Source organism: Polyodon spathula, chromosome 9 (genome assembly GCF_017654505.1).
Source record: "Polyodon spathula isolate WHYD16114869_AA chromosome 9, ASM1765450v1, whole genome shotgun sequence".
Taxonomy (NCBI): Eukaryota; Metazoa; Chordata; class Actinopteri; order Acipenseriformes; family Polyodontidae; genus Polyodon; species Polyodon spathula.
The window spans coordinates 47,936,321-47,961,875 of record NC_054542.1 but is presented as its reverse complement, the minus strand read 5'-3'; the positions used below and the strand labels follow the sequence as shown (position 1 = coordinate 47,961,875).

At 38.9% G+C, this 25,555-nt stretch overlaps 1 protein-coding gene across 5 annotated transcripts in view; it reads left to right on the top strand.

Moving 5' to 3' along the window:
• Window positions 1-17,318, top strand: part of enox1 (ecto-NOX disulfide-thiol exchanger 1) — a 64,391-nt gene extending 47,073 nt beyond the window's left edge. For 4 of the 5 annotated variants that reach the window (XM_041259823.1, XM_041259821.1, XM_041259824.1 and 1 more), the window contains 9 exons: window positions 3,306-3,518; window positions 5,313-5,419; window positions 7,776-7,893; window positions 9,623-9,807; window positions 10,182-10,289; window positions 11,767-11,820; window positions 13,882-13,987; window positions 15,610-15,695; window positions 16,552-17,318. In XM_041259823.1, the coding sequence (XP_041115757.1) occupies window positions 3,306-3,518; window positions 5,313-5,419; window positions 7,776-7,893; window positions 9,623-9,807; window positions 10,182-10,289; window positions 11,767-11,820; window positions 13,882-13,987; window positions 15,610-15,695; window positions 16,552-16,683 (1,109 nt within the window). In that variant the 3' untranslated portion in view covers window positions 16,684-17,318. The remainder of the gene's footprint in view (window positions 1-3,305; window positions 3,519-5,312; window positions 5,420-7,775; window positions 7,894-9,622; window positions 9,808-10,181; window positions 10,290-11,766; window positions 11,821-13,881; window positions 13,988-15,609; window positions 15,696-16,551) is intronic. The other variant, XM_041259822.1, reaches the window with a different exon arrangement.
• Window positions 17,319-25,555: the final 8,237 nt, after the last annotated feature.

The window sequence follows — 25,555 nt, the reverse complement described above, 5'->3', positions numbered from 1 at the left end:
TCAATAACCCTAGCTCCTGTCACCAGGGAGGCTGATGTTTAAACCAAAAACAGCATTCCATCTGAGTCCAGCCAGAGCTCATTAATAAATCACATCCAGTTATACTACTGCTGGAGGGTGGATAGGGGATGGGGGATATGGAGTGTGGAGTATTCCCTGGAACCCCTCTTATACCACTGATGATGGCTTAAGATACAGCTTTAGACCCTATTTCCCAATGACAATAGAAATGTTAAGTAGATGAGGTTGGCTGTGATCATAGAACACCCATGACAACCAGAGATCACTTAATGATCTGGAGCTGACATTCCAATTCCAGCTCTTAATTAGACCTGACCCCCCCAATAAAATGAACTATAGACATAAATAAGGATCCACAAGCTGTCCCCAAGTGTTTCCCCCCACCCATGAGGAGGGTCTAACCGAGCTAGCTTGCTGCCACTGGGTGAGGCTGCAGAAGTGTGACGTCAATCAAGCAAGCCATGCTCGGTCTCATCTCAGGAGGTTACAGTTTTCAGAGGACTGCCTCACACAGAAATAAAACAGGGGCTCTGCATGTATAGCATCTCTGGATAGACAGAAACTCCAGAGAGGTCTGGGATACCTTGAGAAGTACATTAAAGAGAGACAGTGACAGTACATTTGAATTTAAAATAACTAACACAAAACTGGGCTTGCAGCAAGGACAGAGTAAAACCCATACCAGGAGAGCTGTGTGCAATGCAAATGAAGGAACTAGCTGTCTGTTCTTTGTCTGCAAAAATAAGCAGTAATTAACTAATGAGTTTAATTTTCTTTTTGCGGCACATCTCGGCTGCATAGATTTCCTCTGCGCTAATTGAACCCAAAGGGCATCACATAGATGACTGGTGTAATAAACGAATAAGCAGTAGAGATCAATTGTCAATTTACATCAAGAATACAATTCTAGTAGCTCTGTCAAGCTGCTGTGTTCATTTGGGGAAGGTGCAGTAGCATGCAATATCTAAAAGCAATGTTTTGTATGTAGACAGACTCTGCCGTCATTGAGCATGATTTTTATTTGAGTTACAAGACGTGCCAGCTGCTTTACAGGATGCAGAGTGGAGTACATTAGCATTGTAAACACCTATCAACTGCTGACATTGCTCTGATCAACTCAAGGGCTGTCACTGACAAATCCGTCGTCCTGAACAGTGAGGATTTAACAGTGTTTCTGCAGCACAGACACTATGTCCATGTCTGAAACATGCAGCCGGAGCCGGGCTAGGCTCAAACTTGCTACCACACACACCACAAGCGGGTGTCTAAACGGGTGTGCCAAAGAGCTCATCCGCGTTCATGATTATAGAGATTGGAACCGCGTCCCATCTCACTGACACAGGGTCCCACTCTGTTACAGCTGTGTATTACACGACATTGTCTGTTATAAAGTACTGCCCCGTACTGAAGTGATAACCATGGCGCAGCAGGGGCTGAGAAGTCCTTTACTATGCTGAACTGTACTGTGAACTGCTGCTGTAGTTACACAAATAAATGCATTCTGAGTTTCTCTATAATGGTAGCATCCCCTTCTATTAGAAAGGAGATAATAAATTGTATTTATTTTTCAGCATTTAGCGGTTATTTATTCAAATTGCCTTAGGCTGAAAATGCTTTTTTTTTCCTTATTTTACATCAAGCAAGTAAATACATTAATCATGTTCATTACTGCATTAGTGGTTCCTTAAAAAATAAATGATTGCATTTCTATAGTTTCATTAAAGCCTCTGTATTTAAATTCATTACACAGGGTTTGGAATTACATAGCAGACGGTTTTAGGAATGTGATTACTTACAAAGCAGATGCAAATGATTATTTGTTTTTGAACGCAGATGTGGTTTTCAGTGCCTGGCAGATGCAGAGTGCTGATTTTCTAGTTCTTGTAGTTTTTGAATACCGTTTTGCTGGAGGGCTTGTCATTACTGCAACTGTTTCATCATTTTCCCACTTAGGAAATGTGACTGCCCCTCACTGATAACAGCTGTCACCGTGGCAACAGTGAAAACCCAGCAGAAGTTATGCAAGTTATAATTCCTAATTTGGTAGAGTTTTTGGTGGGTGGGGGGGATGTGTCCCACATTTTTGGGCTCTCTGTAAGATTTTTTAGCACTACCAGAAAAAATTAGCTTACAAACTGTTTTATGGTAGTATGGGGATTATTAAAATCAAGCCAGCAGTTGGACAAGGAAGGGAATATTGATTGCATTGCATACAGTTCATATTTTCAGTCTGTTGTAAAAAATCAACAATCTAAAGCAAAAATAATAAAATAAAAAAAAAAAACTTGTTTTTGCTCTACTGAAGTTAATTTCATAAATTGTTTTAAAAATGTAAATCTGCAAGAATTGCCAAGTGTCATGCACTCACTCCTCTGATACCCTACAGGAATTGTAATGAGTTCCTTTGTCATTTGCCTTAGACTATAATTGCTTTCTCCCTGTTTCTTCCTGACATGTCCACAATTACAGAACTTTCAGTGCATTTTTCTTTGTAATGGGATTTTTTTTCTTAAAGTATTAATTTCCAATTACATAAAAAATAAAAAATAGAAAAGAACCTGAACAATACTGGCTTTTCATTTCTGGTACTTCACTACAAAATGTTTCAGTATCCCTTATCCATTATCGTAATCTTTCAAAAGTGTCTACTCTTCACATTTACAATCTATATTTAAAAGATTGTATATACTGTACCGACTATATTGTGTTTGCTCATGCGCAAACAAATGTGCACAAAATAGGAATAAATTACAGATTGGAGTAAAACACTTTGAAAATAGGAGTGCTGCGTTGCAGAATTGCATTACACCGAAAGCATTACCTGACACTTTTTCTGGTGATAACGGAGCTTGTTTTGCTTCTAAGAAAGGAGTTTTCTCTCTTACAGTTCCCTTAACTTAGTATGGTGTTTGCGGTCTTTCTCACTGCATTTCAATTGCACACATTACATGTGCAGGTGTGTGTTAAGGTGCTCTGCGTTTAGTTCTGGAGCTGCTCTTCAGTTCTAGTTGGCTGCCATAGAAATCTGTAATGTTGCTTTAATCAGCTGAAATGGCTTTATATGTGTAAGCAGCAGCACCAAGGGGTTCACAGCATCGCATTGCCAGAAACACTTAAGGAAACTGGTTGGCAGGGCTCTAGATGGCGCTAGCTCTTACTTCTGTAATGATATTTCTATAGAGATACATTGGCTGAGTGATGTAGCCTTGGGCATTTTAGCTTTGACAGGCTTACTTAACTAAAAATCAGCTTTGCTTAAACTTCTTGCTTGTCAATTCTTTCAGATGACACCAAGTTCACAGAAGCTATTGCTGTGCTTGTCACCTGGATCGATCGTGGAGAGGTGAACCGTCGCTCTGCAAACCACTTCTACTCCATGGTCCAATCAGCAAACAGCCACGTGCGACGGCTGATGAATGAAAAAGCAATCCACGAAGAAGAGATGGAGCTGGCCAAGGAGCGGTTCAGAAATTCGATGTCGGGAATCCTAACGCAATGTAAGTGCCGCATTGTTCAGGATATTAAAAAGACAATGTAGCTGTTTGTAGACCCTGCCTAAGTGTAGGTGATGTTTAAGTCTAGATTGGTCCAGTCTAACCATACATGTGCTTTAAGCCAGTCCAAGTCCTTGTCAAGGTTGCTATAATGCTATTGCTATTTTGACATATATTTCAGATTTCCAGCACTGTATCTTGAGGTATATTAAACTCTCAGCAGCTCCTGGTGGTCTCTTGTGACTGGCTCATTAATATAATAATGCTTATAGCAGCTGGGTAGAGCACCCTCTGAGCTCAGACCAGCTGCTTATACACGTTATTAACCTGAAAACGTCATAACATTCTCACAACTTAATGTTGCTGTTTCCTGTGAACTATGCATTGTTGATACTGAAGTAATATTACCATATCCATTTTGCCATACATTACCTGCATTGCTGTGTATAATGCATTCACAACATTCTCACAGAGAACAGTATAACTGCTGGCTCCGTTAGTTACAACGTGACAGCCTGTGGAATTCACACACACACACACACACACACACGACATGACATTGCACCTTTGATTACGTGCCACACTTTTCACACTTGTGCTTCATTGCTAATGCATTGTGTTGCTTTCACTTCACAAACCCACCAGGAGAGGTGTTTTGGATGCAGCACACAGGAGGCAGCAGCAGTGAGCTGTAACAGTGTTTGAAGTATTGGGTGATGCACTGAAGGGGTTAACAGGCTGGCTTCCCAGACTCATCTCAGGCTGAAAAACAAAACCATGCATAAATTCTATAGTTTTACTCAGGATCCCCTTAAGCATGTATAATATTAGAGCCACATGATGAAAGCCTTCATGATGAGAATGTGTGTGAGAGCTGTAGGCAGTAGATGTAGTAGATGGGTTTGGTGCTCAGCTGGAATATCTCAGAAGATGTCAGTGGAGGGGGAGGGGGAGGTTGGCTCAATGCATGTTTCCTGTTTATTTTTCACGAGCCTTTTTGGGAACAAAATGTCATTTTGTTGAATAAAAAAAAAAACAGTAAGACAAAGCCATTGAAAATAATAAAGTCAGTTACTGGTACATTCAGTAAAGGGTTGCAGTGTTTGGATCATATCCAGTAATAACAATAGACAGACACAATGTGGTACGTTCATGGGGTAAGTACAGTACCAATGGGAGCTGCATAACTTTAGATCAGCAGGGACTTTGCTGGGCAAGGGCAATCGCGTACATCTGTGTGAATCAGGTAGGCAAAGCATTTATTCATGTTCCTTGCATATGTTAGTCAATTTACAATAATGACGACTATGAATAACAACACATAGCGATATGAAAAAAGGACTGCAATATAAAGCAAAAGTGTTTTGATAAGTGACAAATACAATTAAAACACTGTAAAAAGTGATGTCATGGCCTTATTGGGGGTAAAAGATGTGGATGGACAGGACACTGCGTCCTTCGAAACAGTTGTATCAATTATTTACAGAGGCCACTGTATTGGATCACACAGAATGTTTAAGGTCCACCTCAAAGCACAAGCACAGTCTTTGTTCAGGATAATACTTTACAATAAATGGATTTGTGAAGTGTTTCCCTGTCAGTCATGACGGAGCTATACAGCAGCTACAGTTAATGAAGTGTAAGTACAACAGAGACCCATGTGCTGTAGCTCTTCATGAAACCTTCCTCTGATTTACTGAGACCACACATGGAGCTCTTGTGGTGTCTATGCTTTGCTTGCTAGTACTGAGCACAATGTAAATGGCTTGTCTTGTTTGACTTCCTTGTTCACCCAAGTTGAGCAGATTGTGGCTGTTTTCGCCGCCGCTACCAGGCAAAGGGCATGGGATCATTTCTCAAAAGCACAGCGCAAGAACATAGACATTTGGCGAAAGCAGTGCGAGGTTGGTAATTTTATTCACTTGTGATTGTCCTCATGATTCCACAGCAGACCCAGAGGCCGTATTGAAGGGGGCTCTTGCTTTGCACATTGTTTGTTGTAGGCTTTTGTTTCTTTACTTCTTTGGCCGGTCCTACTGTCTAATCACAGCGGTGTTAACATAGCCTTTCAATAACGGTATTTTACTCCACTGTAAGATAGGTCAGGTGTTTATGGTTACATAACACCAAGGTCTGCTGCTACGATGAGATTGATTAATGATTAGGGCTGTGCATATACAAAGTAATCCCTTTTAACATACTATATGTTGTTAGGTACTCACTGAGAGGGAATACAACCTTTAATCTGCAATTACTGGCCTTCATTGTATTGGATACGTTTAATTCCCGATGTTCCTTTCTATAATAATGCATTCATTTCCCAGCCTGCACAACATCTCTGTAGTGAACTGTGAGATTGGAGTAAGAATTAACCTATGATTAAACTAGACAGAAAAAAACACATCTACCAGTGTACGACATTGATAGGAAATTCAGTCAGTGATTAGCTGTTAAATCACTCAATGCAGAAGTTCACTGCCATTGATTGTTATTCAGTTGTGTGAGGGAAAGACAGCTTTTCTTGTATTGAAGTGAACACATTTTTAACAGGTTTGTTTCAGTTTCTTTTAACTGCTGCTGACACAAAAACATGTTACAGAGAATCACTGAAGCTCTGAGTATCTGCACAGCCCTAGTTAAGATTAAAGATTACATTCAGAAATCCTGGTCATGGTGAATTCATATTACAATTACGCATTAAGGGCTATTCACACTATAGCGTTTATTCACTGCGTTTTCTAGGGGAAAAAACCTAACCTGTGGAATTGAATACTACCTTTCATACTTAATCACTGCAAAAAAAAAAAAGAAATTCACAGCAATAAATAAATAAATAAATAAAATTGAGGCATGTTTAATTTTTGTCTGAAAAATGTCACGATCACCACACTCTTGTGCATAGCCTACAAATTGTGTTGTGTTTATTCACGTAGTTCTGTATTGCGCAGGGAGCCTGATAGGTTGGGTGTGTGTGTGTGTGTCCTATCTTGCCTCTGATATTTGGTGCACAAATGGGCATGAAGAAGAGGGTTGTGAAAAACTTTGCGTTTCACATTTAAGTCTGAGTACAAAAATCATAGTGAAAAAAAGGTGTAAAAAACGCAGCATATAAACACTGTAGTGCGATTAGACCTTTAGCACAAAGTAGTGTATTGCAAATGAATGTTTTTACATGATATAAATTCAGTATTGAACTGTAATTATGTACATTATTTTTTAATTGCAACATGAAAGTGTTACTAATATAACAATATACAGTAGGACCTGGATAATATAATAATGTTGCAGATTTATATATATATATATATATATATATATATATATATATATATATTTTCTGTGTGTGTGTGTGTGTGTGTGTGTGTGTGTGTGTGTGTGTGTGTGTGTGTGTGTGTGTGTGTGTGTGTGTTTTACACCCAAGAAAAGTATCTGCACGTTCATACAGTAAAAAGTAAGTTATCCTCCTCTGTTCTTTCTTCCTCACTGGATTAAGTTACATTTAAAGTATCCTTAGCTTGTTAAAAAGTAAAAAGGTAATATTATAATAGTCATAGTAATTGTCATTATGAAGAGACCTGTACAACTCAAATAGCATGTGTTATAAATGGGTACAGGAAACGAACACGCTGGGGATATGTCTCAGGAGTATACAGGAACACACTGTCATAGTCAGGTCTATAAAGGGAATCACTCCATTTCACTAACCAGTTACATACAGAGGTAAGGTGCATTAGTTCTATTATTGTTTCAAAAAATCGCTGTGCTATTAATAATACAGCATACTGTACAACTAGAAATGTGTGCCCGACCATCATTTTGATAATGTGAATGCATTGGTGTGTCAGGCCAAGGTTGGGTGTTTGATTGAATATTGCCATCCTTCCAAAAACAGTACAAGCATATACCTTCAAATGATATTATAGTAAACATGAAAGAAAGTTGCCAAGCTCAGCCAAAAAAAAAAGAAAATTGTTTGAATATTTACTGAGCCAGTTTGTTCCACATAAACCCTGCCTAAACCTGATTAGTAAATACTGCATGACCTTTGTTGGAGAGAGACCTAAGGGCTCAGTTATGTGACTGTAGCAAGCTAATATTCTTGCTGGTTTATTCAACCTGGATCAATGTAAATCGCTGAAGTTAGCAGATGTCTGAAATGTGTTGCAATCACAATTACAACACTTAATCTGTGTCTATCTGTGTTAATTTGCATCTTGTGACTAATAAGTAAATGGCTCACAAAACCCTCTCTCAATCTAGGAGTTGCGCAATGCTCACAGTGAAGAGCTTATGGGTATACGGAGGGAAGAGGAGATGGAGATGTCAGAGGATGAGTCGGGGGAAAATCCCAACAAGAAAATCAAAATCCATGACTCAGGTACGGGGGGGGGGGGGGGGGGGGGGGGGGTAGGGTCTGTGACCACACCCAGAAGCCCCCTTCAGAACTCCCAGCTGAGAAGTGTATTCCTCGTATTTACCCCTGCTACCCCTTGTGATAATCGACTAGCATTGAGATTTCTAACACTGAGACAGTAGCTTTTTAAACACTGCTTTTCAAGCTGGTGGTTATAATTATAGTACTTTACTCCATCAGAATCTGTAATTGAACTATTGGACGTTTCCCTGTGACAGTGCTTGCTGTCCTTCAAATCAGTTTTACTCAATGGGTACCAGAGTTCACAGAGGTCACAGTCAAGCCAGTATTGTACTCTTGTAATTGGATTCACTCAATAAATCCTTCCATTTCCTGCATAACATTAACCTTCAAGCCATCTGCTCAAATGAGTCACTATTCCTTTCTCGTTTATTGAATGCATACACTTAAAAAAATCTACATACATTAAAAAGCCAGAAATCCCTCCATCGTCTCTTTAAAAAGCTCCGCTCAAATGTTCTTAACTAAAAACCCAACTGCAAGCACATTGCTTTGCACTGGAAACTGGAATGGTGGAACACATTCAGTATAGCGGCACTTTTCATTTGCTTGTTTTAATTGCAAAGTAACCCTAAAGTCATGCTTCAAGAAGTAAATAACTGCATACTTGGCTGAGAGATGGAATAACATCTAGGAAGGTAAATTGCTTTAATACAGTTGGCAATAAATAAAGATGATACATTCTTTGCTTTGAATACTAAGTGAAGCGAGCCTTCACAAAGAAGACAATGCAGCGTATTTTATTAATTATTCTCTCCTTCTATGCTCTATTTAGTTTATTTCATTCATTTGGCATTCTTAAGCAATACAATAAATGATATTACAGTTGAAGGACAATTTTGCACCTGCTTAATATTTCAAGCACTGTCATGTAAGAATAGCTTTCATTCTAAGCAAGCGCTGAAGATTGCAAAAGGGATTATTTATCAGATAATATGTGGTGTTGTTATGGTAAGCGCTATAGATTTCTAAGGGGCCAAAAGATATTAGGTTTCTCATATAGAGAACTGCTTTGTAAATTGGGCCCATGGCATTGTATTACTATTGTTTTTTTTTAAATATTGTTTTCCATCCAATTTATACACAGGATTGGCATTATTAGGGTGTTATATTACAGTATCTTGATTTTATAAGATATTGTTTTTTATTAGATTTGACCACTTTGCAGGAGCATTGTTAGAGGTGTGAATTTATAATCTTTGCACATAACTGGGCAATACAGCCAGGATTATTTGAATTCTCCTCCAACCACTCCTCTTTTTGCACAGGGTACACATTCACAGCTGGGTAAAGTGACCGTGGTTATCCAGTGTATGACTAAGCTGGGGCTCGTATCCAAGAAGGGCCCAGTCTCTTCGGTCTAAGCTAATTGCATTCCATTGCATACAGCCTTTTAAATAGGCATGCAGTTGCAAAACCACGCTTTCATTTGAATGACATGAATACAGTACCCTCTGCTTTGATCAAGATGCTAAGAGGACTTCACAATGTTTAGACAGTCTAATTCCTAGTAACAACGGCATTGCTTCAATCAGCCTAGCATGAGAGTGTCAAACTAATGATACTCTCTGCAGCGGGCATTTTGTGCTGGATAACTGACCTTGCTTTTCTTTCACTTGCTTTGTAACAATGAAAGGATAATAATGTAGCTCTTGTCATCACCCTGGTCTAGCCTTGGCTGCTCAAGCATATGCCCTGAAAGAAGAGAACGACAGCCTTCGCTGGCAGCTGGATGCGTACAGGAACGAGGTGGAGCTGCTGAAACAGGAGCAGGGGAAGGTGTGCAGGACTGAGGAGGATCACACCAAGGAGCATCAGCTTCACTTTTTACAGCAGACCATGCAGGGCATGCAGCAGGTACTGTGCCTGCACTGCTCTTCGGAGTGTAGGCTGACCACCAGGAATTTACACTTGCATTGAATCATCAGCCAATCACCATGCTTACCTTTGCTTTACCATACGTTTACTGTGCTTTATATACTTCACTTTGCTATGATTTCACCACGGTTTACTTCCAGTTTTTTAAAATCTAGAATTATTTACCTACAGTAAAAGGTTTCCGCTGCCTGTTCCTGCATCAATCATTTCAGAATATAAAGTCCATCAGTGTAAAACATGCACTGCTTCATACGAACATGATATTCATCATGCCTATAGTTTACCCTTTTTATAACTCACAGCACTGCATATGATTTACCCTATGTGCAGTTCGGTATCGTTTGTCTTTACAGCAACTGGTGGAGCTACAAGGAGCATTACAAAGGAAAGAATCTGAGCTAGAACACGCAAAGGAAGAGCAAAGGTGTATGGAGGTACAGCTCATCGCCTTCAAAGAAAAGGTCATTAAAATGTAGTGTAATGTATGCAGTATGTGTTTGCAATGAGGAAGTCTATCTATCTGTTATTGAAATAGCTTTCTATTTCCCAACAGCAAGTTTCATGTATGGAACTCCATTACAAGCTGTCGATACTGCAGATCGGAATTAATGGCATGCCTGTTAACTAAAGCGTCTGATGTGTCCAAGGCAGTGTTTGTGGTGCTCAGTAAATTACAGTGCAGAATTATGTTTCAGATGTGTTTCTTTTATGGGTTTGTATCTGTTTATGATCTGTAACTCAGCAGGTTGCTGCAGAGCATGATAGTATGGATAGATCATCGTTTGGGATGTGTGTGGGCAGACAAAATTGTTCATGCAGCAAATTCAAGGAGTTTACTGGTGGAAATCCTGTAAAACCTCCACGCAATTAATTCATGCCTTATACTGCAGAATAGATTCTTTTCTTCTTAGGAGTTAGGATTTTCAACAACTAACATGGCACATTTGGTGTGTTCTGTATAAGAGGATTTACTGACCCAGAGCAAGGCTCTTATTCTGCGCCTGTCTTTCATCTGGGTTTGAAAGAGACGTGGTGTGCTGAAGCTGAAAAGTACACACTGTCCTGTACTTCTGTAGAACTTGCTGCCCTTGGCATGTCAATTGCATTTGCGGTTTTTCAGACTGATGAATCTTATATTGTCTGAGTTCATTTGCTTATGCAGTAGGCTTCTGACCAGAATGCCATCTAGCATAGTGCTGTAGGGTGCAATTCTTTTTGCACAGTTAGTGTAAACATGTGGGTAGGATATCATTGGCATCCTGAGTGCTCGCACAGCTCACTGCTGGAGTGCATTTTGCTATTCTGAGTAAGGAGATATGGAAAACATCTGTCCACTGTACAAAACTGTGTTCTGGGAGTAATCAGAATACAAAACACAATCTCAGGATTTGCTGAGCTTTGCTTCCAACTTGTTATTTTTCCTGAAGGGTCCTGGATGGCATGCCTGGTTTATTAAGCAGTGTTTCCATGCCTGGTTTATTAAGCAGTGTTTCCATGCTGGTTTATTAAGCAGTGTTTCCATTGACACACAGCCACTTTTCTTATTTCTGAAAACCCCTCTTGCTTTCATCCCAAATGATTCAGCTTTACAATTCAGGCTTGTTAGAATATTAAAGATTTGGTTTTCAGCTGGCTATTCACTGCTGTCTGGCTTTCTAAATACATTTAGAACATCAACAGCTTGCAGTACCCAAAACAGCTGGGATCTGGCACTGAGTAAGAGTGATTTATGTTTTTAATGATTTAATAATCAAACCATTTTATGCCATAATGCATTATTTTTTAAAAACCATTTTATGCCATAATGCATTATTTTTTAATTACAAAAGTGAAGGTTTCATGTAGAACAGTGGAATTCAGTAGAGTTGCTTCAGCATGACGACACATTATTAACTTTCCTTGTCTAAGTATGTGTGCATTCTCATTTGTATTAACCAGTTACTGCACAGTATGGAGGCTGTGGAGACTATCAGCAGCGAGTCACATGCTCAAGTAAGTGTGGCTTTCTTTGTCTCCGCTTCACCTTGCATTTGTTACTTTAATGTACTTTTTTGGCAGCGCTTTATGCTGAAGGATTTCACAAACACATCAGTGGATGACACTCCTGTCAGGTTGCCCTCAGTCTCAGCAAATCACAGTTACAATTTTTTTTATTTAAAATAACTTTCACCCCTAAGTACAGTTAGGCGTACCATTTACAAATCATGAAAAAAGAACATACAGCTATGGCCAAAGGTTTAACATTCCCCTATCGAATTAACTCATTTTGTTTCATAAAGTCGAATGAAACCTGTTGACTAATGTTACGCTAACATGTTGAATTACGTACCGCTTTGCATTTTTCCACATACTTAACAAAAAAGTTAAGTTTAACAAAAATTCAAAAATGCGACACTGTACAACTATTATGGCTTCCGCTAGGCTTTTGCGATATCATAGAGATAGCTTTTTTTTTTTTTTTTTTTTACAAATTTAGTCCTCACCAATGGTTTTTACTCCAGTTTGGACCAAATTATTATTTTTATCCCGGTTCTCTGCTGCAACCCACCTGGCGACGCGGGTAACAGAGGCTGGAGCACATTTTCTACACTGTGAATCCACAGCGAAGCCATCAGACCTATAGTGCCACAGGACACAGATCTGAATGGCTCTATTGCAGACCCGCAGGCACCCTATCAGCCACAGGGGGCACTAGTGCGTGGTGAACCGTGCATTGCCCTCCCGACCTAAGCCCTCCCTACCCGGGTGGCGCTCGGCCAATTGTGCGCCGCCCCCCCTAGGAACCCCTGGTCACAGTCGATAGTGTCATAGCCTGGATTGGAACCTGCAATCTCCTGTCTATAGAGTGCACCTTGCACTCCACGCGGAGTGCCTTCACTGGATGAGGCGCCACTCGGGAGCTCCAGAGACAGCTTTTTTATTTTTTTTTATGTCTCAATTCTAAAGTTTTAGGTGTTGCAAAACTTTTGGCCACAGCTGTGCATTTTTAATTGTATTGTTGTTTACAAGTACTGTGTACACTGACTGAATATACAGCAGTGTGAAGAAACTGTAAACAATGTTTGACTCATTGTTACAGAGCTGTTGTTACATGTGCACTAAAGTGTAACCAGCGGCTCGAGCTTCTGTTCTGTGCAGCTGTATGTGTGAGCAGGGCAGAGGAGGGTGCTGGTATAAACCATGGGGAAAGGCAAACTGTCACATCTCAAGGAATTGACAGGCTCAGCCGATGGTGGATTGTACAGGATTAGAGGTTTTCACTTCTCTTGGCATTTTTTTTTTTTTTTGTGAAATACTGTAAAGCCTAGACTCTCTTTTCCCTAAACAAGTCAAAATACCTTCTGGTCGTTAACAAGCAAATGTCTGACTAAAGAAAAAGGTAAAATGCATAGGACCGTAGCTACTATTTCAGAAGAGAGCATTTAGCTGCTCTTGCTGATGATGGTAGTCAGGAAGGAAAGCTGTAGGCTTTCTCCTAAGATTTTTAATCAGTGGGGCAGATGTAGTGGGATCAGGTTCTTCAGGTCTGTTCAATGCACAATGCTGTTCAGTCAGACCGGTAACATCACATTTTAAGACTTGGATTTTAAATATAAATAAATAAATACTTCAATATATAAATCAGCTTCAACTTGCTACTTTATATTATGTTATGTATTGTTTGGTTGGGTTATGTTGCTATGCTATTTAGGTCAAAATGTGATTAACAGTTTTGTTCCAGATATTTTTGAGTTTCACTATAAATGATCGAGCTTTGAAAATCGCATAAAGGCTTTTGCCTCCTAGTCGCACTCTGTTACAGGCTTTATCTGTAGCTGCCCAAGGCCACTTCTGTCAGATGGCTGTTTAAAGGGCTGTGTGAAATAAGATCTAGTGATCTCAACACAGGTGTTGACAGTAGGAGAAACACCACCACTAGCGGAACTGGGTCAGTGGGTTTGTAACTCTTTTGTTTCAATCCAGATTAGAGATTATTACTTGGAAACAAAAAAAAGCAAATAATGTCTTAATAAATATGAATAGATGTATTGATGTTATCTGTTTTTCAAACAGGGAATAAATGGATGCACAGGACAAGTACTTCACCATGATAAAGAAAAGAACGCAGAGAAGCACGTTCAAGGACCTCTGAAATCAGAGAAAGAAGCCCTTTTATTGGGTAGTGTAGTATATTACTGTACTGTACTATATATCTGCAGGGAATGGAATACAAGACATGTTGACATTACAACACACATTGATGCTGATACGCAATGGAATGCAAACCTGTGAAAGGATCTTCATTTGTAAACCTCCCTCTTTCGTTGAGAACATTGATGCATTCTGTACGGTGGAGATTCAACGTATATGAAAAGCAGGATGGCACTCTTACACATTTCTACATTTCTATGTTGGCCTGTTAGACCAGAGATGTGTCATGTTTACGGATCACAGTCCCACGTGAAAGGGGAAGGGACCCCAGGGACTGGTAGAGTATTCACTACCAACTGTATGACTGGCTGTTGACCAGAACAGGCAGTCCTCTTTTGTTTTTGATGCCAGTGCTTTTAATCTCATTCATGAGCGCAGATATTAGTCAGGTTGCAACAGAGCCCTCAGAACCTGGTTACTTTGTAGCGTATTATGCTGCATACAAATTGGAATTACCCATGCTTAAACAAAATCCAACAGAAAAACGAAATAAAAATAAATAAAAAAACAACATTCATCTTACATTCATCTTGCCTGATTGCATTTAATAAAACGCATGCATGCTTTTTAATAAGCGCTGTTATGGGAGTTGCAGTTTATTTTCTCCTACAATATAATTGCACAGGGTTTTGCTATATAAATCTGGTGAAATGAATTGGGGCTTCAGAGTCTTGAGACATACCAATACATTTTCTTGCCCTGAATGATTCTGTTAGTTTTATAGGACCTCTTTAAAGTAATCATCTTAAGTGGTTGTTTTGGCTTCAGTTGCTCTTTTATTAAAGTGCTTGGTTGCCAGCCTTATTACTGTTACTGTGTATTAAGCTGTATCCACAGCGGACGTGAGTGACGCGGGGGCGAATCATTTGCAGTCAAATGGAAGTATCCACACCAGCAGCGAGCAATGCGAGTGACATTGCTTTGAGAACATCCCAACATCACCAAGCTCATACAGTTTTGAAGATAATGAGCCATATTTATAAAGCATTTTCTGTTCAGTTCACCAGACTGTTTTAAAAGGAAAAACTAAATAAAAGTAAATAATGATACAAGGTAAGTGGTGACCTGTACATAATAACACAGATTTTATTAATATTATTATTATTATTATTATTATTATTATAATAACAATAATAATAATAATGAAGATGGTGATTATGTAATGCTCAACAACAACAACGTAATAATAATAATAATAATAATAATAATAATAATAATAATAATAATAATATAATGATTATGTAATGCTCAACAACAACAACGTAATAATAATAATAATAATAATAATAATAATAATAATAATAATAATAATAATATAATAATAATAATAATAATAATAATAATGTTGAACTTTAAAATATGGGACAGCCCATCTCTAACATGTCCAATAGAAATGCATGGGCGGGGTCATGTATTTATTGCCAGTCTTTTGGATTGTTTCCAAGTCGCGTCTGGTGTGGATTGACTTTCGGCAACTTAGCTCGCATCGCTCTGTCCAGTGTGGATGCAGCTTTGCTCAGCTCTGTAAATATAGAGTATGTATTGAGCACATGTCAATTTGTATAATTTCCCGGTTCCTTTTACCCATAGGCATAATATCAACCTTTCTTCATGTTCATCCCTTTGGTGCCAACATAGAGTATCTGTGGTCCTACATACAGAGACTGGATGCCAAGGTAGGTCCTCATCTGTTTAGTTGTATTAGCCTGTTAATACCACTGTGCTTTGCTGCTGCTGCCTCCCTTTAGGGTTGGCTTGGGCCCCGTTGTGGACCGCTCCCCGAGTCCACTCTGTCATCTCATTTCCTTTCATCCACCACCTGCCCTGTCTGTCGCCTCATTAAAAACTTGTTGTCTTAAATTTTGCTTCCTGACTGAAACACTGTCTGAAATGCCTTTAGATGATCACTTTAACTGTGAATTCCCGTGTCTGACATACAAGAGCAGTCAGTGTGCTTACGCTTTATTAGTTATATATGTTATATGAACATGAAGCCTATTTGTGTTTATTGCTTATTTAGTTTTTAAAATGTAACACTTACAGTACAGTAGGTTCCCTTAAATAACAACAGGCCTGGTTGAAACAAGACTCTGGATGGCTCAGTTCAGTAATTGAGGACATGCCCCCATTAGAATTGACCATCACATGCACAAATACAACTCCTTGCCTTACCGTTGGCAACTTTAAAGGAACTGGGAATTCCTCTAGCGGCTTCAGTCAAGAACAGCCACGATAACCTGTATCTGAAATACAGGAAAGTAGAAGCTATTCCCGTTTATGGAGAAATCCAGAAAACAAGGTTAGAAACATTCATTTTTGTATGCTGTACCAGCAGGGTGTGAGAGAGAAGCAAGACAGGTGTGGGGTTCAGTTTCCATCTTTGTGCTTTCGATATGACTGCTTTCAGATTAGATTGCATGTCCCTTGGTGTGAGGTAGTGCTTTCTCTTGTAAACATTCACAGCTTGTTGTAATGGGACTGTGTCTTCTCTGTGCTCTGCCCCCCCCCCCCCCCCCCCCCCCCCCCGGCCAGGTCTCTGCCAGTGAAATCGAGACACTCATGCTGCGGCTGCCCCACATGTTCAAACAAGAGTTCACGGGCGTGGGGGCAACGCTGGAGAAGAGATGGATATTCTTTGGCTTTGAGGGAATTAACACTGTCTGATCCAGAAATGAATGGGTTTGTTAGTGAAAAGCACGCTCATGCAAGACTGCAGGTTTACGTACCTCCTGAGTGAGATATATGGTTATTGCACGTAGCGTTGTGCTTGCACAGCTCCAGTCTGGTTTTTAATTACATCTCTCTTGTTCCCTGTGAGTGAAGATGTAGTTGTGCAGCAGTTATTAAAAGTCTCCGTGTGTCGAATCGAGACAGATCTATGTACTTGAAAACTCATTCCAGAGTAACAGGGCTGGTCGAGTGAGATAATTGTTTGCTGGGTTTAGGAATGAACATGGTAATGCTCAGCAGAGCCAGCCACCCAACAATAAACTGTCACTATCTACTGCTTTAAAAAGGTGTACTTTTGTTTTCTGTGACAGCTTTAAAACAGGAGGAAATTGCCAAAATGCTAATGTGTGCAAACGAGAGACCATACGTGTTTTTAAATCCCAGACACACAGCGTCAAATAGGAGGTGTAGACAGTTCCACTCTGGTGAACGCTGATTGTAATGCTTCCTTCAGAGATGCTGATCTGTAAAATCAGGTTTCCTTTACTGTTTTCATATTAAATATAATAGAATAATAATAATACATATAGTAGCAATGCATGTTGTAATATACTGCTTTGTGAACTAGACACATGTTAAATCTTATCAAAAATCTTATCAAAAACTTGTATAAATTATTTTTTATGAAATAAAGTTTTTGTCAATACATATATTTTTTGAATGCTGTTACCAGTGTTTCCTCTATATTTGTGCGAATTCAGTAGAACCCAGGAAAGGTAACTCCAGTGTCACTAAAATCCCGGAATCCCTGGGTCAATATACAGCACTGCTAGAGCACTTTACATCAAAAAAATCTCTGGTCACGCTGCTGCACAATTGTCTAAATACAAGTGCCTCTCTCTAAACCACCATTAACTGAGAGAAACAAAATACAGTGAAAAGGACTTTTGATTGCATATTTTATTAAAGTGTTAACTACAGAAGTGGAATCAATAATGCAAAAAAACAAGCTAAGAAAATCATTACTGTAGGAAAAAATAACCTGTAAAGGAGAAGCAAAACAAACAAAACACTTTGATAATGAAAGTGTATGATCTGGGTATTTTAACAATGCTAGACTTGTTATTTGGTTCTTCTTCCCAGCCTGGGACCTTACCCTGCATGGTTCAGAAGAGCAGTTAAAGACATTGATACATTGAGGTGGCAGTGGGAACGCAGGCAATTTTACAACATGTTTTAGTACAAAATCAGTACAAGTGAAAATGAAGGGCTGCTGGTCCCATTGTGGTCTGTGTGACTCACACCAAGGTAGTGCCTGACTTGGAATAGGTCACTACTGCAATATAGAAATGGTGTGGGATACAAACAAGCAAAATTGTTTTATAAATAAATAACAATCAGTCATGTCAGTTAAGGTGACAATGATCAATTTATTGTTAAACTACAGGATTTGACTACTGGATCCTGAGAACGGTTGTTATAAACTCCTCTGTCATAAACAATTTGATTGGGACTCTTCTGGTGCTGGTTGATGTTCTGCTTCACTTGGATAAAGGACTGTTTCTAGTATATATTATTATGTTATAAAAAAAAAAAGTTTAATCAGCCAGAAACAGACTTACAATAGACTTCCTTGTTCCTTCAAATGAATGCCCCGTTTTCACAGAAAATTACCCTTTTCAGACATAGAGAGAACTGTTATGAGGGAAAGGGACATGTGTAACTGTTGTTATCAGCAAACTGCACTGTGCCAGCTGACAAAAATAATTAAAGTAATTACAGTCCAGATAAAGCAATTAACACTAATCTCTTTCTGGGTCAAATGCTGTACTCAGAAACAGCCACCACTGGAGTAGCCTGCCCTCAGTGGACGGAGAGGAATTCTGTCAAACAGACTTTGTGTCGGCGGCTTGGAACTAATTAAGGAAGAAAATTACAAAGCCCAATTACAAAGTTCACTTTTGATTGCGAGTCCCGTGGAATACATTAATTGAATACAGCACATTAGCATCATATACTGTACGCGCCCTGCCAAGATCCTTACTGCTGCAACAAAAAGAGCCCAGCCATTCGTGTGCACAGCACACAAGGAAACAGGATTCTTTCACTTTGTTCTGGAAACACTTTCATGAGGTTGTTTTTAAAGATCTCAATATCCCTGCTGTTTAACTATATTAAATCACCAGGGGGCATTCAAATACAACGCAGTATTCATTTCCTGTTTAGACCATTAAAATATTAATAATGACCCAGTGGTCATGTAAATACCAAACAATTTTATCAGCTGCCAAAATCTTGTTGGTGTTACCAGGATTTTCTATTGAAATATCTGTTCTGTATTCAAAACAGTACAGAGAAGAGTGGGTAGGATCCAGTCTGATACCACTGACTGGATTTCTGTATCTCTAGGTTATTCCAATGCAATTAAACCTATTATTATTATTATTATTATTATTATTATTATTATTATTATTATTATATTATTATTCATTTATTATCATTTATAAAACTGTCCTTATAACTACTTTTATAACTGTAGAAAGAGTAATGTGCTACACATAGAAGCAATGTTTAGGGCAGATCAAGCCATTTCCAAGGTGCATTTATGCAATGCAATTTTAATGAAAGAGTAATGTACTCTATCCATCTTGAGAGGAGCTGACTGGCAGAGAGTAATAGCAATAGGATCCTGCTTTCCATCATTGCTTTTCCTTTTCCCTTTTTAATGTGAAATAGACAAAAATGTAATTTGCATGGAACGGGTGGTGGGCCGTTTCAGTGGCTGGTAATTTCATGTGCACTGCGCAGAAGATTGCTGTGGGATTACTCAGCGAATTTGGCAATGAAACCCGGAACGGTGGTATCGTATCAGATAGCAATCTTAAAACGATAGCCCTGTGGTTCACATAGCCCACCAAGCAATTACATCTAAACAAGCAATTGCAAGGAGAAGGGATAGGCAAAGATATGAAAAGTAAAATCTGGCTTTATGGTGCTTGTGTATGACGTTGTATCTGACACTGACTCCAAGGTCTTGCAGTCTGGGAAGTCTCAGCTCAGCCTTTGAGGGCTGAAGAGATGTATGGGTGTAAAGAGGAAACCGAAAGCAACTTTTCTATGAGTAAAAAAGCAAGAGTGGATAAAGAAAGAGTCCAATAGGGGATCTCCTTTCTAATGCACTGTTCATCCTCCCTGAAACTCCATGAGCTGCTGTAGATTCTCCCATCATTATTAGCACCATTTAGTTCTTGAAATGAAACGGCAGCGATAACTATTTTATAACTAATAAGAAACAACTTAAGACTAATTACAAGATCAAAAATGAAATGCCTGAAAACATTTTTTTCATGGTTTGGTAACTTTATTGGATGTCTTGTTCCTGTCTGTAAACTGCTAATGACACTTAATCTCATCCAAGTACTAAAGGTCCAGCAGACCTGCATTTTTTCCTCTCCTAAAGCAGATGCTATTTACTGTACTTCAAGCTGTGAAAGCCTATTCTAAAACCATGGGACTCTGCATACAATCTAATTCATTTTTGCCCAGCATCTAATGCTATCTGTTACAATTACATATAAACAGCTCCGGTCAGTGTCTTAAGCATGTGAAAGGGCATTTGTAAGCAGATGACTAGAGGCAGTTCAAATCTGCGGATAAAGGAATTCCTCAGAAATCCCAGAATTCCCAGTCTTCCACAGATTCGCACCCCGGAATTCCCAGTCTTGCACAGATTCGCAGCTATCTCTCATTCTTGCCTCAACTGGCAAGTCAGTGAAGAGCTTCATTCTGTGGTTGCTTAGTAACAAGACAGACACCTTTTCAATTATTTAAAGGGACTGTAATGCAAATGAATCTATAACCATTTCAATAGAAAACATGTTAACTAAAGCTTTTGACGCATTTTCAGCCTCTCCTTGAGCAGTATATAAAAACCATTAAAACACATTAACATTGAATGTACTGGAGCTCTCTTCCATCGTGCTTTGTGTGGCGTCCTGTCGTTGCCTCACTCTATAGTCACAGTATTCTGCTGAGCGTATGTCCCATTCCTATATTATGTAGCCATTGTTTTGTTATGGCTGCCCTTTGTTGGTTTCAAGGCTAGGGGACACAAAATCATTTTTGTTACTGTTTAACTGCAGCACCTGAGGCTTCCAAACCCATTCTCCTACCCCCAGTCCGGGCTCTTAACATTTTCTTTCACTTTCTTATTCTGTCATGCTTCACTTAATGATGTTTCAGCCTGTTATCATGAAAGATGTTTTTAATTTGCTATCACAGCTCTGCTCTGTACATTTACATCAAAACCCATGATCTTTATACTTTAGCCTCTTATTGTGAGTCAAGCAACTTGTTGTGCTAATCACATAGTAATAACCTCTGAATAACTTCAGAATCCCCAGGGGGCCACATTGCCTGATACAGCCTGGTGGAGGGTATTACACCTTTGATTGCTAAAAGAAGTAACACCAGTCCATTGAGAAGACTTCTGTGTTTCTGGGTGCTTGTGGCATATGCGGTCAGTTAATTTAATCACATTAACTGTTTTTAATCTATGGCTTGCTAATGTTAAACAAACTCAATGATAACAGTCCTGCCAATTAACACTTCTCAGCTCATCCTGTGTAACCCATGTCACTTTCCACCTGCTGTGATTGCAATCCACTGATCTTCCTCCTTCTCCTCTCCAGCCGAATCTTGCAATAGTTCTCCAGTCTAGGGGTGTTACAATGAAACAAACACCACCTTGTATCTTATTTGGTGGTTATATAGACAGTACATACAGTAGGGTTCAAGTGTTTAGAAACAACAAATGATTTACAGCAAGAATAGGGGTGGGATTGTAGTGCCCATTTTCCTCACTTAGACCCCCTTACTTACCAGATATAGTGGTACCCCTGGAAAGATAATCGTCTCCTCTTTAAAAATGTGTGATATATTTTAATGCGCAAGACATCTCGCAAGTACAATGGTCCCCTGAAATGTTCTCCTTTTTCTAGGAAAGCAGGACAACTGGGGATGAGGAGTTTGTTGCTGGATAACTTCTTTGGACTACTTGCTCAGTAAAAGTGTTTAAAAAAAAAAATCAATGAATACAACTGTGTACAAAACATTAACAGAAGCTCAAATTGTACTGCCTATATACAGCTGTACCTTCAAAGATCACATTACCTCAATATGGCATTCATTTTTGGTCCGTATCAATGTCACCAATACACTAAGCATGCAGGGTTTATGTTGACCAGAACAGGTACAACTTCAAATAGTTTCTGAGATAAGAGGCTGTGACAGCCTGCAGCGTTTCCAGAATGCAAACAATGTGGAGCTGCAGTTTATATAGATCCTGTGATTCATGTGGATTTGCAAACTCATACAAGGTTCCCTTATGGGGATGCTTTAGAATACTGTCAGTCAGTTGTTGTTTTGCACATTCTAAATCCTCAAGATATTTCATGAAATAAAGTCTTCGTTTTGAATATTGTTTTCATGGATTCTTTTTGAAGTCAATTCTTTGATGTCAGCGAGTACATTGACTAGAAAATTGATCTACTTTCCAATAATCAAATAATTGCTCCCTTTTAAAAGTTTACTGTACTACACTGTCACGAGTGACCCTGAAACCAGTCTTCCCTTGTACAAGGTGCAAGCAGCTTTTCAGAGTGAAAGGTGTTTGCGCAGAGATGGATGGCTCTTTGATAGAAACAGCTTCATTTCTTTGAAGTTTTCCCACTGATGATGGGAATGGGAATGCAGAGATAGAAGCACGGCTAACAAGGTGTTATATTTAAAAAAAAAAAAAACCCACTATATATATATATAAAAACACATCATAGATGGGCTTCAGCGAGTTACAGGAAAATAATTCCATCTCGGGTTTCTGTGACGTCATACATTGCGAGACCGAAGGTCAAGTAGTTTATAAACTGTCACAGAAACCCCAGATGGAATTGTTTTCCTGTATTTCACTGAAGAGGCCCATCTATTATTTTGTGAGGTGCTAATATTAAAGAAAACGAGGTTCAGCAATACAGTTGTTTTTTTTTTTGTAAACGTATTGTTTCAGTGCTGTACAGACATTCGTTTTAAATTAGCGCTTCAGCTTTATTTGGATGATTGCCCTTTACCATGTTTTAATTTCCTGTTGCTCTTCAGTTTTTCTGAGATACGAATGTACCAGCTTTACAATTTTTTTTTTTTTTTTTTTTTTTTTTTTAACGTATTCTCATTTTGTTGAGAAATTTTGTGTTTGAATTGAAAGTGATGGTCTCAAGGAGTTGAATGGGTCACAGTTCAAGTATATTTTCCTCTAGAGGAAGTATCACTTTTTGACGTCACTACTGTGATATTATGCCTTTTTTCGAATGGCTCAGGATGCAAATATAGCAAACATAGCCCTCATCCGTATTTTTTTTTTATATATATATATATATATATATATATATATATATATATATATATATATATATATATATATATATATATATATATATATATATATAAATTAATAATATTGATCCTATCAGTCACCATTAATTAAAGTCAGACTGGAATGAAATTGTGTACTGCTGGTTTTATAGTTACATTCCTTTCAGAATAAATGCATTCACACATTAAAATAAGGCCCATAGTGTTGACAGGAAAAATGATTTATTTATCAAGAAATGAAGGTGAAACTCAATTTTAACTCCAATTATACTTTGCGTGTCAGCAAACTCCAGAGTGAATTACTCTCTTGTGTGTTTATGATAGTGTTCTGTTTCTGTTGCAATTGGATTTGATGTCATAGATATATGTGACACACTCTCTTCTCTGTCTAAGGGGATAGTGTTATCCTTCTCTTATTTCACAGGCAAGTTCTCATGATCCAGGCTGTTTAAAGTGAGAGCTGTTTGGTAAACGTATACAAAATACCTGAAACAGAAGCACAGTCAAAAGCTGTCTCTAATTGTTGTTACTTACTAAATACATGTGTACTTACACGATGCATTCTTGCGCCAACAGCATTCCACCAACTCATGTCTATGTGAAAAATGAAAAAAAACAAACAAAACTAGAGACAGCCCAGGGCTAAAAATAAATACTTTCCTAAATCTCTCTAAAGGCAGTCCTTCAGGAAGCGTTCAATAATAGGATGGGACAGAACGAAACACAAAATACAACACAAAAACAACAACCTGCTGTTATAGCTGCAACTAAAGCTACTCTTACCACCACTCCTGGTTTTCATTCTTAAGCACGCAAGAATTTCCACTTGAAGGAGCAAAACTGTGCTCAGAAAAGGGAAATGCCAAGTCTTGTAACTGTGAACCTGGTCCTGATGCGAGCTCGGTGTGCTCACTCTACCCCTTCCTCCCTGACATGAATGAATCTGGTGTTTCATGAGCTTAGCTTAGAAACAGGTCTCACTGCATTCTTCAAATACTATCCTGGCCCCAATATCAAAGATGTATGTACTGTGTTGTTTCATTACAGCAAAAACATTTATACAACTTCTAATGGATCCTTGGCTTGGATACTGAAGAATAATGGAAGTAAAACTACTTCAATGTGCAAAGAGATAAACAGCAGTTTAAACTCAAAAAAATGCATTTTAGCTTCACTGTGTGCACAGTTGCCTAATGTACCAAAAAAAAAAAAAAACTCACATGAAAGCAATTGAAGAGATTCCCAAGGTCAGAACTCTGAAAGGGTCACTAATGAACTCAGCAGTCCTTCTCCTTGCTTGTTGCCATGCAAACAGCAGACTCGCAACCTCATCTATCTGCCCACCTTGAAATTCCATGCTTCTAAAAACAGAAGAACAGTCCTCTGGTAGTAAAGGGAGGCTGATGCCAAGTACATTTTTATATATAATCAGGGCAAACTGGCACCCCATAGGCGCACACACACAGACACACACACACACACAGACACACACACACACACACAGTGTCGCACTGCAGCACATATTCGTTGTCACATGTTGATATGAATGACCATATATGCAATGGAGACCTTTTTTCAGCTATTGTAAAAGACTAAGAAACAATCACGCTATAAGCTTTATGTCAACTTGAATTATGTGAACAGATTAATGCACTGAAATCAAGTAATACAGCAACCCACAATGCACTATCAACTGGTTTCACAGACCCCAATTTGCAAATCTGCTGGACTACCTTACCTGAGGTAAAGCAGGCCGGGGTTTTATGGAAGAAGGTAGTCCAAGATTTGTGCTGGCCGGCGTTTTCCTTGTGTAGCTTGCACCTTGATTTAGAGCCCCAGCTTATCCAATGATCACCACACGGTTCACTCATCTGTTGTCCCGTCTATTAACAAGTCCACTCAAGATCATACCCATTAACCTAATTTAATATTAATCTTACTACCGACGAATCACAGCAACACAGTGCCACCAACAACTACGACAATGACAGTCTTGGACTTACATAGCGCTTTTCACAGCCAACACAATCCTGAAATACTTTACAAAGGAAACTCCTGAAAAAAGACAATTCAAAAAGGAAAACTACACAGTTATAAAAATGATATAAAGGCCAACTTGAGAAAAAAAGCCCTTCAAAAAAGCAAGCCTTTAGTCTACATTTTAAAAACCCAAATGTACTGGTTGCTATCTCAGCAGCCAGTTGGGTCCACAAGGCTGCTTACTGTTTCAAATCCTACAGCTCCTCAAAGGTAAAAGAGGATTGCTTCCTTTGGAAGGAAACGGAGACAGCCAAGTTAACTTGTAGAATTCTATTGGGATATTGGCAGCAGTGGGATTATTTATTACGGATCCCCAATCCTTCAAAAATAAGAAGACAAGAACAGAATTCACAGCTCAGGAGACAGACTCCCACTTAAACAGGAACACAACCCAATGAGC